This window comes from Phocoena phocoena, chromosome 18 (genome assembly GCF_963924675.1).
Source record: "Phocoena phocoena chromosome 18, mPhoPho1.1, whole genome shotgun sequence".
Taxonomy (NCBI): domain Eukaryota; kingdom Metazoa; phylum Chordata; class Mammalia; order Artiodactyla; family Phocoenidae; genus Phocoena; species Phocoena phocoena.
The window spans coordinates 70,211,577-70,227,994 of record NC_089236.1 but is presented as its reverse complement, the minus strand read 5'-3'; the positions used below and the strand labels follow the sequence as shown (position 1 = coordinate 70,227,994).

At 36.6% G+C, this 16,418-nt stretch overlaps 1 protein-coding gene across 7 annotated transcripts in view; it reads right to left on the bottom strand.

The window, feature by feature from the left end:
• PCCA (propionyl-CoA carboxylase subunit alpha) overlaps positions 1 to 16,418 on the bottom strand; it is a 350,996-nt gene that overhangs the window by 138,518 nt on the left and 196,060 nt on the right. For all 7 annotated transcript variants that reach the window (XM_065895812.1, XM_065895815.1, XM_065895813.1 and 4 more), the window contains one exon: positions 13,007 to 13,115. In XM_065895812.1, the coding sequence (XP_065751884.1) occupies positions 13,007 to 13,115 (109 nt within the window). The remainder of the gene's footprint in view (positions 1 to 13,006; positions 13,116 to 16,418) is intronic.

Genomic DNA, 16,418 nt, shown 5'->3' with positions numbered 1-16,418 from the left:
TTACACATGAACATTCAAGGTATGAAATTAGTCTGACACACTGTGAGAAAATAGAAATCCCAATGAGCACTAAATCATAAACAACTTTTTAAAAAAGTAAACTAAAAAAGTGGTTTAAAAGAAAAAAAAAGGGAGCTTAATTCAGAGTTTATCCTACAGATTAATGTGAAAACTTCAGTGATTGTAATAATGGAATATAAGGATACTTAAATAGCTACTATGCTAACATTTTTTAAAAATAACAATGTTTTCAAACAACATGGGTTACTAGTCTCTGCCTTTCCTTTTCTTATGCATTTCTTTATATTTCTCAGAATATTCCAAATTTCATAAAATTTATTCACAGAACAAATTTTACTGAAACTATTATTTGGGATAAAGATGAAAAGGTAGCTCTATAAGTAGAAATTCAAATCTATTCAAATCAAAGAATCAAGATGTAAACACAATGCATTTTCAATATATAATACACACGCAGAAAAAAACATTTTACTGAAAAATCATGTAATGTCTTCAAGAGATATATTTCTCCATTTGCACCAATTCCATTACTCTTGCATTTTCACCCAACTCAAAATCTCTCTAAACCACCTTTAAAGCTTTTTTTGAAACAAGGCTGAACATAAATACAAATATTCCTCCATTACCTATAGCAAATTGCCTTACACAGATCAGCTCATTTGGATTTTTAATAATAATTTTTGAATTATGTAAATTAATCATTTGACATTTTACTATGAATGCAGTGATAGTGTTGATTTCATTTCAATTCCAAAATCAAGGATTTCATTATCCTATAAAACATATCCAGAGTTCAAAGTATTTAAGGGGGGTTAAACAAAATGCAAACATTTAATGCAATATTAAGCATGTGAAATAAAAACTTGATGGCCTAAAGAAAGCATGCTATGCTGTTACCCTGGTGACAGGTTAAAAAAGGGATTGTGAACTGAATAGCTGTATGATATGAAATTAAAATGTTTCACATTGAACAATCCAAAATGAATTGGGAAAGGTTAGAGTAGAGGAGAGAGAAATCAATTCTCCAATGGCAATGGGTGAATGGGAAAGAAGTATGAATAGGATTTGCCAGTGGGGTGCAACAGCTGCCAAATATCCTGCAGCCAAAGAATTACAATAATACTGATGAAGTGTGCAAGAGCTTTTGGAATCATTGCAGGGAACAGAGTAATTCTCCTTCAATAATGAGGCTATTCAGTCTTCCATTCAGCTCTTATAGAATTAAAAAAAAAGAAAGAAAGAAAGAAAAATATTTTAAAATGTAATATTTAGCAAAAAGTGTATAAATATGACATCCACTTAATCAATATTTTGCGCTTAGTCTCAGGTTTCTAAATCGTCCAAGACACAATCATATTAAGTAACTGAAAATATCACAACAGATATATTAAAAAGTAAGGCTAGCGTAAAGGATGATGATTGAATTGACATTTTCTCCCCTCTTGGCGCTTTCAGGGGACTTATTTGCTTAAATGAAAGTAGATATTTCCAGAAGCATATTATAGCTATGTATGTTCGTGAGCATACACCAAAAGTATTGTTGTTAATTATATACTTAGTTATCAGAACATCAATTTCATTGTCATAATGAAGTAGATTATCTGAGAACATAAATGAAACAAGTATGATATATAAGTTGTCATTTGTTGTCACAGATGGTATAAATGTGTTAATAATTTGATATGTCCTTTTAAATTCAGAAATACTTAAGTAAAAGAATCAATATGCACTGGCCACAGTACTTGCTCTTCCTTGGGAATTACTTTCACATGGCTATTTTTTTTTTCTGTTTCTTTCCCCAGTTATATTTCATTGATTATTATCATATTTCAAAACCTTAAACTTTTATCATCTAACTGAAAACTTAATAATGGGTGAATGAATTATAAATCTAAAACCAGGAAACATTCTTTTTTAACAGCAGGGAAAAAAAAAACACACACAGATAATTGCATCTGTCAGGTAAAAATCAGTAAAAAATTGATTCTCCATTTTATCAGGAAGCCAGATGAGGAAAGAAAACACCATACAAATGTAGACACAATGACTGCAATTCAAGTGACTGTACTTTCCCATTATGCTACTGTGACTAAAAGAGTTAAACTGATGGCAGGCTACGTAGCTAGTCAAGATACTAGATAAGATATATGTTCTACTCAGTAGGAGCTCAAAGTGGTGGTTGTACACTGACTCCATACATCCAAAGTAATCCTCCACAAAAGTGAACGCTACATTTTTAAAAACCTTTCAGGGCTTCCCTGGTGGCGCAGTGGCTGGGCATCCGCCTGCCGATGCAGGGGACACGGGTTCGTGCCCCGGTCCGGGAGGACCCCACATTCCGTGGAGCGGCTGGGCCCGTGAGCCATGGCCACTGAGCCTGCGCGTCTGGAGCCTGTGCTCCGCAACGGGAGAGGCCACAACAGTGAGAGGCCCACGTACCGCGGAAAAAAAAAAAAAAAAACAACCTTTCAGACTGAAGGCTTTCATCAGTATTATCACAAGCCATAGTGAAGGTGTTCCATTTCCTAAGTTTTTAACTTCTGCTCAAATATCAAGAGAGAAAATAGAGGGTTTAAGTAGAAACCAGAAAGTAAAAGGGTCAGCCTCATGCAATCCAATTAGGATCAGAGCTGAAAAAGATTTCAGGAGGACTCATCCAATCCAACACTGCCATTTCTCAGAGGAGGAAATTGAAGTCAAAATTTGAAGAATCTTGCACAAAGACTTCACCACCTTGATACTTAGTAGTGGTGCTGGGACCAGAATCCTGACTCCTGACACTTTACTCGGTGCTGGTTCCACTGCACCACACCAAATACTGTGACATTTCAGTGCCAGATGAAGGAGCCAAAAGAACCAAAGATGATACAATTTTCCTAGCCTGAATGACTGAATAGAAGGACTGCCATAAATAGAAGAAGCTACACAGAATTCTGTGTACACATCTACAGTGTTGAATAGACGTGGGGTGCACCATCGCACTCTGCACTGCCAGGGACCACCAATATCACATAGCCTAATGCAAATTAATTCACAGATTTATCAATCCTATATGAGCAAGATTTTCCATTGTTATGTTAAATTTTTTAAACTACTAATGTTGCAGTCCTGGAAAACCACTCATTCAAAAACCAATACAGAGAAATGTGGACAACATAACAGTATGTAAAAAGAAAAAAAAGAGACACTCTTTCAAAGAGAATGGTCCATTTTCTGTAAAATCTAAATAATACATTAACTACGTGTACATAAATATAGAAACCCTAAGAGTTGCCAGTACTTGCAGTCTCCAATTTCTCTCTTCCCATGTTTTCTTGAACCCTCATCAATTCAACTTTAACGACCACGTCCCACTCAACATTCCTGAAAACTGCTTGTCAAGGTCTCCTATGACCCCCACATTGAGAAATTCAATGGTCAATAGTCATTCTCATATGTGACATATTTCAGTTGAACACTCTTTTCTTCTCTTGGTTCTCTGAACTCCACCTCCGACTACTTTTCTATCTATCTCCTCTGCCGTTCCTTCTCAGTCTCCTTTGCTGGATCTGCCTGATCTTCCTGACTTGTTAATGTGGGGTATCCCAGGGCAGGCCCAGGACCTCTGCTCCCAACTGGTCTCCCAGCTTCCACTGTTACCCCTTTTGAGGCATGTACAGCAATGCAGGCACAATGATCTTGTTATTACATATGTCACATCAAGCTCTGCTTTGCTTAAGACCCTGCAAGGGCTCCCCATTCCTAGAAGACCACCTATCACAACTCCATCTCTACTACTCTATGGCTTCCTCCCTCCTCTCAAATTGCATTTGCCTCCTTGCCATTTCTCAAACAAACAGGCCAACATACTTGACCTCAGGTGCTTTTTACATTAGCTGTCTCCTCTGATTAGAAGGTCCTTCCTCCAGATATTCACATGACTCACTCCTTTCCTCCTTCAGGTCTTTGCTCTAATGTGAATCTTCCCATCCTGCTAATCCAACCTGCCATCCACTTCCCTGCAATCCAAATTTAAAAACTACAACTAGGCCACCATCCACCCCAGGATGTTCTATATCCCTTCCCTGTTTTGTTTTTCACCAAAGTATTTATCATCATTTGATGTATTGCTACATCTGTTTTGTCTGTCTACCTTCTACTTAAATGTAAGCTCTATGGGGGCAGGATTTTTTTTTAATCATTTTGTTCCCTGCTTAATTCTCTAAATTTTCTAACTCAATTCTTATAATGATCAATAGGTAATTTTAAAAGACGTGATTACATTTAATATCTGTATCTGACTTCCTTATTCAGTAAGGAATGGAAGGCTACATCTTTAATGTAAGAAGAAAGATTTCAAACTAATAGCTAATGTACCCATTGATGTTGAAACACTCAAGGCATTCAAGTTACTCAGGAATAAAACGAGTATACATCATTGCCACTACCCTCGAAATAGAATCTTTGTCATCAGAGATTTTAGAAAAAGATAATTAGGGAGGGACAACTAAAAGTTAATGAGCATCATGCTAAGTATTTAATATCTCATTTGACACTGACAAACACTCTTTCTTTAAGAACTGCTATTATCTCCACATTACAGGTGAGGAAACTAAGTCCAAGAGAGGCAAAATAATTTATCCTAAAATAGTAGCTAGGGATCAGCAAAACCAGGGAGAAATCCAAGTCTCTGGAACAAAAGCCTGTGCCCTTAAACATGAAACTATACTGGTAGTTCTAGCCAGTAGAACACAACAAGAAAAATAAATACTGGGCTGACCAAAAAGTTCGCTCAGGTTTTTCCATAAGCTCTTATGGAAAAACCCGAACAAACTTTTTCGCCAACCCAATATTACATCCCATACAAAGGAAGGCAGGGAGTTATTATTAGAAAACGTAGTGGTCACTTTAGTTGATTCCTCAACATCTATTTCACACCAGAAAATTAGTCCGAGACAAACACGACAATCCAATTCCCTTTGCAGTGACTGGTTTAGGAATGGGATGAGTTCTTTCTGGTCAATGAGAACTGAGAAGTAGCTGGTTGGGTAACACTTGGGAGAGATTTCCTCACTTCTTAGGGACAGACACAATATGGATTTGACTCCTAAAACGTCTACAGCTATCCTGCTATCACAGCCTTCTGACAAAGCACAGAAGCAAGCAAGGCTAAGGAGCTACAGAGAAGCGACATTAGCAGATGCACTTCCTGAGCCTTGTCCTTTCCGTTCTCTGAGCCTCCTGTTCAACAAAGATGTGTCGGTTTGAATAAGGGCTTCTGTTACTTGTACCCAACAGCACCCCAAGTGATTGAGGAGGTTTTATGATTGCCCTTTTTGAAATCAAGTAAAAAGTTATTACAATGGCAGAGGTGGACCTGAACCAGAGTAAAGTAAGAGGAGGGTCAAAGATCAGAAAGGTGAATCCTGACCAGTGAACAACATTTGGATCTAAGGAAAACAGGCATTTTGACCAAAACTAAATGAAAGATTACTGAAAGAAACTAAATTTTTTTCTTTACTAGATTTTCCTCCAATCATTAGCAGTTAGTGAAACAAATTATTATACCAAACCACAATGCCAACAAAATAATTTTAGCTTCAAATAACATGAAGCAATTGTTTAACACAACTTTTAATGATTCATTTCTGTCAATAAAAGTGTTTAGGAAAAGAATGATTACAAAGAAAAATAACTCCGTGCTAAGACAGTATGTATTTATGTAAAAACTTAATTCACTTCATTTACAAAGAAAAATTGTTATTGTTTCTGACATTAACTGTTCTCTTCTTCTAAAATACACTATCTTTTTACTATCCAAATACTATGGGTACATATTATTAAAGTTTTTTCCAAGTCATAAATGATGAAAGCGTAAAACCCATGGAGAAATTGGGAAAATAAGACCAGCAGCCAAAGCAAGCAGCACAAAGGAAGTGCTGCCGGCTCCTGGGTTTGGAGGCAGAAGAGTACGTGAGCACACCCATGACACAGCAACACGCAGCCACACCCGGAGGCCGACTTTGGACTCCATTCCCCAGGCAACAGTGAAAACACGACTGTGAAGCCAAAATGTGAAGAGCCAACCACTTTACACCAGCTCTGGTGTCAGGGACCTCTTCAGCAAATAGGCAGAAATAGCTTCGGTTCACTTTTGCCTAAACAAGATTACACTTTGTCCAAAAAGACCAGTATATTTTGTTAAACGTTATAGGTCTCTGGTGGTAGCAACTTTACGGTAAACTGGTCTACCAGATAATAAGTTCAATAGAAAATAAGTGTACCAAAAATAAAATAATTGTTTGTTATATAGGTAATACGTGCACAATTATCTACATAACTGAACTTTTCGCCCACATATTTTATGAATCTAACTTCTTTCCAAGTTCTAAAGGGTAATGAATTCAACAGTAATATAAGAGGAGGAGGATTCTAGGAAGATGACAGAATAGGAAGCACCAAGAATCTCTCTCCCCACCTAGACAACAGTCACACTGGCAGAATCTGTCTGATATAACTCTTGTGGAACCTTCAGAAGAAGGCTTGGGGGTAACTGTGTTAAATTGTGGTCAACTTCAGCTTTAGCATAGCAGCAGCTCCCCATCCCCCACTCCCAGCCTCCTGGGTGCAACTGTGGGTGTGTTCACTGGAGCAGCCTGCACACAGCTTGTGGAAGCCAGGGTGGGCAGAACAGAACCCTGTCCTCCAAATACTAAGGATCTGTGCTCCGACTGCTAACTGCTGCTTCTGATCACAGAGGTGCAGACAGAAAGGCAGGCAGCCAGCTACTGCACCTCCCTCATTGTTGCAAGCACCTCCCCCTCTGACTGGAGTGATTTCCAGGAGATTTAAGGGTCTAGCGCTTCCCTAACCACCCCCCCACCTTCATTTCCCCCACCCCCTTTCAGGAGCTAGGCCTTAAAGGCTAAGACATCCAAAAATAACTGCATATACAAGGAAAATTGGAAAGTGACTGCACATGCCCAGGGAAAGTCTAGGAAAAGACCAGAGAACACCTTAAGTTTACACCTCAGGCTGACCATTGGCACAGAGGCAGCCTACGATAATCAGAAAAACAAAAATGATAAACAAAGACAATAACATAAACCACTAAACCCTGAGGAAGGAGGAGAATCTGATTTCCAAAGTTACCACATCATTGGATTGAAATGTCCAGTGTTCAACCAAAAAATCGGAAGTCATACAAATAAACAAGAAAGTATGGCCTACTCAAAGGAAAAAAAAAAAAATCAACGGAACATATCCCTGAAAAAGACCTAATGGCAGATATATCAGACAAAGACTTTAAAACAACTATCTTAAAGATGCTAAAAGAACTAAAGGAAGATGTGGAGAAAGTCAAGAAAACAATGTGTAAACAAAATAAAAATATCAATAAAAAGACAGAAAACCTAAAAAGAAATGAAATTCTGGAGCTGAAAAGCACAATAATTGAAATGAAAAACTCACTAGAGTAATTCAAAGGCAGATCTGACCAGACAGAAGGAAAAAATCAGTCAACATGAAGACAGGACAACAGAATTGTCAAGTCTGAAGAACAGAAAGAAAAAAGATCAAAGTAAAGTGAACAGAGCCTAAGGGTCCTGTGGGGATACCATCAAGTAGACCAACGTATACATCGTGAAAGTCCCAGAAGGAGAAAGAGAAAGAGGCAAAGAGGATATCTGAAGAAATAACAACCAAAAACTTCCCAAATTTGATGATAGACATGAACATAAACATTCAAAAAGCTCAACAAACTCCAGATAAGATGAACACAAAGACCCACACCAAGACACACAGTCAAACCTTCAAAAGCTGAAGACAGAATCTTGAAAGAGAGGAACGAATTTTCAAGTACAAATAAGATTATCAGCAGATTTCTCATCAGAAACTCTGCAGGCCAGAGGCAGTGGGATGATATATTCAAAGTGCTAAAAGAAAAAAACCCATCAACCAAGAATCCTAAATCCAGCAAAAACGTCCTTCAAAAGTGAGGCAGAAGTTAACACCTTCCCAGATAAACAAAAGCTGAAGGAGTTTGTGACAACTAGACCTGCCCTACAAAAACTGCTAAAGGAAGTCCAGCAAGGTGGAACGAAAGGACACTAGACAGTACTAAGAAACCACATGAAGAAATAAGTATCTCAGTAAAGACAAATACATGGACAATCATAAAAGCTAGTATTATTGTAACAATAGCTTGTAACTCCACTTTTTGTTCTCTATATGATTTAAGGGTCTAATGCATTTTAAAAATTATTAAAGTGAAAGCTAGTGTCATCTTAACTTTGTTTTGTTTTCTAAATAATTTAAGAGACTAATGCATTTAAAATAATTATTGGTTTATAGTTTTGGACATAGACTGTAAAAAGGTGTAATTTTGTAATGTCAACACCTGCACCCAGGCAATCGCTGATCTTTTTTCTGTCTTTTATACTTCCATCCTTCCTAGAAATTACAAATAAATGAAACTACATTATATAGTTTTCTCTAACTGGTTTCTTCCTCTTAGCATGATTTTCTTTTTAGGTTTATGCATGTAGATGCACGTATCAGTACTGCATTTCTTTTTATTGCTAAACAGTATTCCGTTGTATGGATATACCACGTTTATTTTTCTACTCACCATTTGATGTACATTATTCTCCCGGGTGTGTGGTGGTGTACCACTGTGATTTTAGTTTGTATTTTTCTAATGATTAATGATGTTAAACATCTTTTCATGGACTTATTTGCCATTCATATAACTTCTTTGTAAAAGAGTCTACGCCAAATCTTCTATTTTTTTTAAATTCGGTTGTTTGGCTCATTTTTTAATTCTAAGAATTATTTATACATTATAGATTCAAGTCCTTTATTGGACATGTATCTCTGAATACGTTCTGCCATTTGTTATACTGTTTTATAATATTCTTGACGGTGTTTTTAAGAGCAGTTATTTTGCATATATTTTAAATTCACTATAATAGAAATTTTAAATGTGTTTTCAAAGAGTAGTGAATAAAGAGAAGAAATAGTCACAACATAATATGAAATTTTAAAAAGTAAAATTCAAACGACATTTCCAGTATGACTCTAATTATGTAGGGTATATACTACAAGTATGGATATGTATAAACATACACACATATACACTTGGAATGGAATATATTAAAATATTAAAAGTGGTTATTGCGGGATTACAGGAAATTTTTATTCTTTTATTTATTTATTTTTTCTTCTTTTATTTTTTAAAACTTCTTCAAATTCTTACCAATGTTAAGTCAGCACTCTCTGAAAATAACTAGAATACACTGCTTAAAGATCAAACCAGTTCATCATTAGCTATACTCAGGACTTCTGAAATAGTCAAGATCCAAGTAACACCTGAAGGTAAAGGAATAAAGATATGAATATTGTATTTACCAAAAAAATAATAAAAATATTATTCATACAAGGTATGATTCTGGCTTTAAAGCAAAAGCTTAGATCTCTCCTACACACACATCACTCCAAAACAGCACAGTCCAACAAAGCTTGACAGAAATACTACAGCAATGATGGAAAGGTTCTTTCTGTTACCTGATACAGTAGCCACTGACCACGGTACAGTAGTGGCTGTGGAGCACGGCAAGTGTGGGCAGTGAGTATACTGACACTGACATTGAAATGTGACTGAGAAACTGAGTTTTTAATTTAATTTTAATTCAAATAGGCACACACGGCTAGTGGCTTCCACACTGGGGAGCACGACTTTAGGGGGAAAACAAACAAACCAACCAGATTCCTGGCTCTACTGACCATTTTCCTCCTCCTTCTATTCATTCAGTAATTTACAGAAATTCAATATCCTCTCATCTCTCCCTAGACAGTCACCAAATTAACTTCAAAAAAAGATCATACATTAAGCTTTTTGTACTTTCCCTTGAGGATAAGAACAAATGAAAAGTACTGGTTACTTGGGATTTGTCCCAAGTTCACAAGAATGGTTCAACATATGCAAATCAATCAATGTGATACACCACATAAAATAAAGACAAAAAACACGTAATCATCTCAATAGATACAGAAAAAGCATTTGACAAAATTCAACATCCATTCATGATAAAAACTTACCAAAATGGGTATAGATGGAACATATCTCAACATAATAAAAGCTATTTATGACAAACCCACAGCCAATATACTACTCAATGGTGAAAAGCTTAAGGCCTTCCCACTAAAATCTGGAATAAGACAAGGATGCCCACTCTCGCCTCTTCTATTCAACATAGAATCTGAAGTCCTAGCCACAGCAATCAGACAAGAAAAAGAAATAGAACGTATCCAAATTGGAAGGAGAAAGGTAAAACTGTCATTATATGCAGATGACATGATACTATTATATATATAGAAAACCCTAAAGACGCCACACAAAAACTACTAGAACTGATAAACGAATTCAGCAAGAAAGCAGGATACAAGATTAACATACAGAAATTGGTTGCATTTCTTTACACTAACAGTGAAATATCAGAAAGGGAATGTAAAAACAACAGTATCTTTTAAAAATCACACTCCCCAAAATAAAATGCTTAGGAATAAACCTGACCAAGGAGGTGAAAGACTTATACACTGAGAACTATAGAACATTAATAAAGTAAACTGAAGATGTATCAAAGAAATGGAAAGATATCCCAGGACCCTGAATTGGAAGAATATCATTAAAATGGCCATACTACCCAAAGCAATCTACAGATTTAATGGGATCCCTATCAAATTACTCATGATATTTTTCACAGAACTAGAACAAATAATCCTAAAATTTATATGGAACCATAAAAGACCCAGAGAATTGCCACAGCAATCCTGAAGAAAAAGAACAAAGCAGGAGGCATAACCCCCCCCAGACTTCAGACACTACAACAAAAGCTACAGTAATCAAAATGGTGTGGTATTGGCACAAAAACAGACACATGGATCAATAGAACAGAATAGAGAGCCCAGAAATAAACCCACACACCTACAGCCAATTAATCTTTGACAAAGAAGGCAAGAATATACAATGGAAAAAAGAAGATCCTTCAGCCAGTGGTGTCGGGAAAGTTGGACAGCCGGATGTCAATCAATGAAGTTAGAACACACCCTCACACCATACACAAAAATAAACTCAAAATGGCTTAAGGACTTAAACATAAGACATGACACCACAAAACTCCTAGAAGAGATCACAGGCCAAACATTCTCTGACATAAATCATAGCAATGTTTTCTTAGGTCAGTCTCCTAAGGCAACAGAAATAAAAAATGGGACCTAATCAAACTTACAAGCTTTTGCACGGCAAGGGAAACCATAACAAAACGAAAAGACAACCTACAGAATGGGAGGAGATGTTTGCAAACTATGCGACCGACAAGGGCTTAATTTCCAAAATATACAAACAGCTCATACAGCTCAACAACAACAACAACAACAAAGACAGCCCAATCAAAAAATGAGCAGAAGACCTAAATAGACATTTCTCCAAAGAAGAAACACAGATGGCCAATAAGCACAGAAAAAGATGTTCAATGTCACTAATTATTAAAGAAATGCAAATCAAAACTACAATGAGGTACCACCTCACACCAGTCAGAATGGCCATCATTAAAAAGTCTACAAATAACAAATAATGGAGAGGGTGTGGAGAAAAGGGAACCCTCCTACACTGTTGGTGGGAATGTAAGTTGGTGCAGCGGTTATGGAAAACAGTATGAAGGTTCCACAGAAAACTAACAACAGAATTACCATACGATCCAGCAATCTCACTCCTGGGCATATATCCAGACAAAACTCTTATTCAAAAAGATACATGCTCCCTCCCTATATTCATAGCAGCACTATTCACAATAGCCAAGACATGGAAACAAGCTAAATGTCCATTGACAGATGAATGGATAGATGCAGATTTGCAGCAACTTGGATGCAACTAGAGATTATCATACTAAGTGAAGTAAATCAGAAAAAGAAAAATACCATACGATATCACTTATATGTGGAATTTAAAATATGACACAAATGAACCTACTTATGAAACAGAAGCAGACTCATAAACATAAAGAACAGACCTGGTTGCCAAGGGGGAGGGGGCTGGAGAGGGATGGAGTGGAAGGTTGTGGTGAGCAGGCGTAAGCTTTAATATACAGGATGGATAAACAACAAGGTCCTACTCTATAACACAGGGAACTGTATTCAATACCCTATGATGGAGAAGAACATTTAAAAAAAGAATGTATACATATGTATAACTAAATCACTTAGCGGTACCGCAGAAATTATCACAACATTGTACATCAACTATACTCCAATAAAAATTTTTAAAAAGAGAAGTTCCGGTTACTCAGATTTTCTGAGTAAAACTACATTAGCCACGAATATATAGCCTGAGACCAATTTAGTTTTCCTTCTACCTAATTCTTCGGGAGTAACCTGAGTTTCTGATCTGTGCTCTTCAGAGCTGCTCAGTCACCTGCCATCTTTTTTCTAATCTTTATTCTTCCTCTTGAGGAAAAGTAAAAAGAAAGGAAAAGGACTTGACGTAACACAATTTTATCAACTGCCTCTCTAGCAAGTAATGGACTATACTTGCTAAGTAGGATTACTCTAGCAAGTGCACAGACATTCATAATAAATAATTCTGTCACTCAGAAGCATGAATGTCACAATGATTTTTTTTACTTGCCTGGGTATAAAGCATGTTTTCCCTTTTGCTTAGGTTATTAGGAAGCTAAAAGGTACACTTAGGGCTCACACATAACTAGCTCAATCTGTTGTTAATTCTTTCTTATAGCTTATAAACAAGTTTCTTATATACATATTTTTAACTGTTCAGGTTACTTCCTAAAGTTTAGTACTATAACACTTCTCAAAACATTTTTCCAGTAAGAAAACAAAAGTAATAAATACAAATTACTTGAACAGATTTCCTATAAGGTTTCAGAGTACTTTCTCCAATAATGTCCAAATTTTTCTGCTCACTTATTCTGTTTTAAATGATCTCACATACCTTGAATTTTCATCTTCTTGAAAATGATGTGCTCTTAATTGGGATGCCACAAACAAGGATGAAGCTATTGCCAATAACTGGTTTCTCTCATTCTCTGTTAACTGGTGTCCTGAGGGAAATCAATCAATCAGTCAATCAATCACACACATAATGCTAACATCTATGCTTCTATATTACAGAGTTATTAGTCATTCAAACAAGTATTTTATCAAGCATCTCTTATGGAGCTAGTGTTGTACCAGACACTGGGCTGTGCAAGATGGTTCAAATACCCCTGCTCACTGGAAGTTTATAGTCCAATTTGGGAAAGAAGATATTAAACAGATGCACAGAACAAAACAATTGCAAATAAGAAAACTACTCCCAGAGATCTCTGGGAAAAACTTAGGGCTCCTCATATCTGCTTCTCCTTATCACTCCCCACCCCAAATTTTACTTCTAAGGAGAGAGAGGATAAAATGAGGAAAAGGAGTGTTGCCGGTCAAGGACAGTGGCTGGGCCATGTTTTCTAATGTGAAGGACTAAAAGAAAATAATAAATACGTGATCCTCTTGCCTCTATACCTACAGTCAGGGTTTGAATCCTAGTCAATCAACCAAACAACCAATCGATTTCTCTCTCCCTCTTTAATTCACTCTTCTTACCATAATACAGCTGGACCTGGGGGCAGTGGTCTAGCCTGACAAACCCGGGGAAGACTCCCTGGTCTGGCTGAGTGTGGTGCAGCGGGGAAATCTGCTCTATGTGCATAATAATTCCTCAAGAAGTGTGTGAATCAAGGCAGAACTGGATACTCCAGGGTGTGCCAGCTAACACATCCCCTTGAGTGCTCTGTAATCTCACCACAACTTCTAACACTATTTATTTACTACCATGCTATATACAGATAATAGAGTTTATTAGATGGTACAGTATAGGCAATTTGAGTGCTGGATCATCAGCACTAAGATGTTACTTGTACAATTCAAAAAAGAAAAAACAATCAGGTAGTTATTTAAGTTTATTGGAAAGAAATGAAGTAATTTCAACACTTAAAAAATTATTCAAAACAGAAATAAGACTAAAAATATTCACAACTAGAATATAAAGACTTTCCAGATCGGCAGCACATTTTTCTACGGAGAGGTGTTCCATGAAAATGAAAGGTGCAGTGTTTCATGACACTAAAGGGTTAGGAAAGCCCCAATGACCCAGTGTTAGGAAAGTCCCAGTGACCCATTCTTCGAGACAAACCCAGGAGCACCATAAAATATAACACCAACGTGGGACATCTCGTTGGTCTGGGAATTCAGTAACAGAACCCTCAGTGGCCTAATAAACCACATTCCCACAGGCTTTGAAAAGTTCCTAATCATCCCCAACACTGAAGCAGTGATGGAAACATTCCATACGCTTCCATAATAAACTACCCTACATGAGGATTACAGAAATTTGGTCTTGGTCTTCTCAAAAACATACCATCTACACAAGAGCTGTTCTCAAAGTATGGCCTGGGGATTACTGGGAGTCCCCAAGAGCCCCTTGTGAACCTAACTGGAATTATATAATTCTTCAGTAGTTTCCTCAAAAAGTATTTTCTTCAGTAATTTCCCTTTTCGAGGAAATCTCTTTTCACATTGACACATGAGGGATATCTTAGTTGGGTATAGTACTCTTGGAACAAGTTCTTTCCTATGGAACAGATACTCAGTTTAAGGTTTTCTAATCTCCAGTTTATAGAGTCTGAAGATGATTTCATTCTACATTCTTTGCATATAACTTTTTTCTTTCTAGAAGCTGTAAAAAGTTTTTTGTTCTTGATAAGCCTAGAATAGTTACTCTTTTTCATTAATCCTGTCTGAAACTCAGTGAGTCTTTCCAACAACATCTCAAGTCTTTCTTAAGAACAGTGAAAAAAAAAAACATCTCCCTTATTATTTCTTTTAAAATTAACCTTTCCTTGTCGATTTTATTTCATGAAACCCTTACTATTTACACGTACAATCTCTTGGCACTTCTCCCTACATCTCTCATCATTTCGCACATTTCATTCTCTCTACCTTTCTGCTACATATTTTGAGATACTTCTTCCATGTATTTTTTTGGATCACTGTAATTTTGTTCTTAGCAGTCCTTTCACTTTGCTGAAATGTTTCATTTCTAAAACTCACAGTTTTTTGTACTCCTGTAATACCTTTAAGTGTTCTCACAATTCTTCAGTCAGCGCAGTCATCTCCCTCCCATAGCTGCAGGTCTAAAACTGAATACTTGCTGTCTTCAGGGATTCTTCTAGGTCTCCCTCCCTAGATAGGTAATCTTCTTCCTTTGTATGCAAATGACTCTGTTTGCTCCCAAAAGTCAGGTCAAAGTATAGGTGGGGGTTTGCTGGTAAATGTTTAATAACCAACTGGGATGTGAAGGAAGAAGTGCGGTAGTGTGCAGCATTTGCCAATTTCCTTACTGTAAGTACTTTCTCCAAGGCTGATTTCAAACCACCAACACCACATCAAAAATGGATTAGGAAGAGATACACACAGTGGCTCTCCTGAGGCAGTAATGACAGCCCCTGCACCTACGGAAGAGAGTCCTTGGACAGGTGTTTCAATAGTCTACACCACCTCGTCCTTGAAGCCATCCTTGATTCCCCAAATTGCAACTAGTTTCTTTTTTCTCCGCTTCAAGACACTTTGCTTGTATTTTCACCTTAGCACTTCTCTTATTCTGTCCTGTAGTGTAGTTAGTTCTTTACCTGTTTATTTCCCTAATGATATAACCACTTTAAGGACAGGGAAAATATATTATTTCTCTTTGATTTTCTTCTAGAGTCTACACCAATTATTTGTTGAATGATTTTAAAGACTGAATTTTTAAAGGCAACACTTCGGTCACATATTTACCACTTTTAAAGGTACAGAAATACTTGACTAAATTCAAAGGGAAAAAATAAAGAGAAGTGTAATTAATAGTAGACTTCTTGTGCTAAATCAAAGTTGTCTAAACATTCCACAACGAAGAGAAAGATAATTCTAATGATTTCTTTTGATGGGGCTCGTGGTTCAAGTGTAGCAAGGCAGCAAAGAAATAAGTCCAAAATGTCCATTCTAGGCTATCTGAAATTATACTTCTTAAAATATCTTCTTCTTCAATTTTCCCTTTATTTCAAAATCAAAATATCTACTTCTCCATTTTCCATTTATTTTTCAGAATCAAAGGAAAATACCTTTTCAACATCAGCATCTAATAAGTTGACGTGAAGAACAAATTCTTGTGTATTCTATTTTTAAAGTTTAGACACAATCATTTCAAGGTTCAGTCTAAGAGACTTTAGTAACACTGCCCTAGTCTACAAATAAACTTGGGATAATATACATATATAATAAAAAAATTTAATGCAGTCATAAAAACAGGCACTTGCCTATGAATAGTGTCTAGG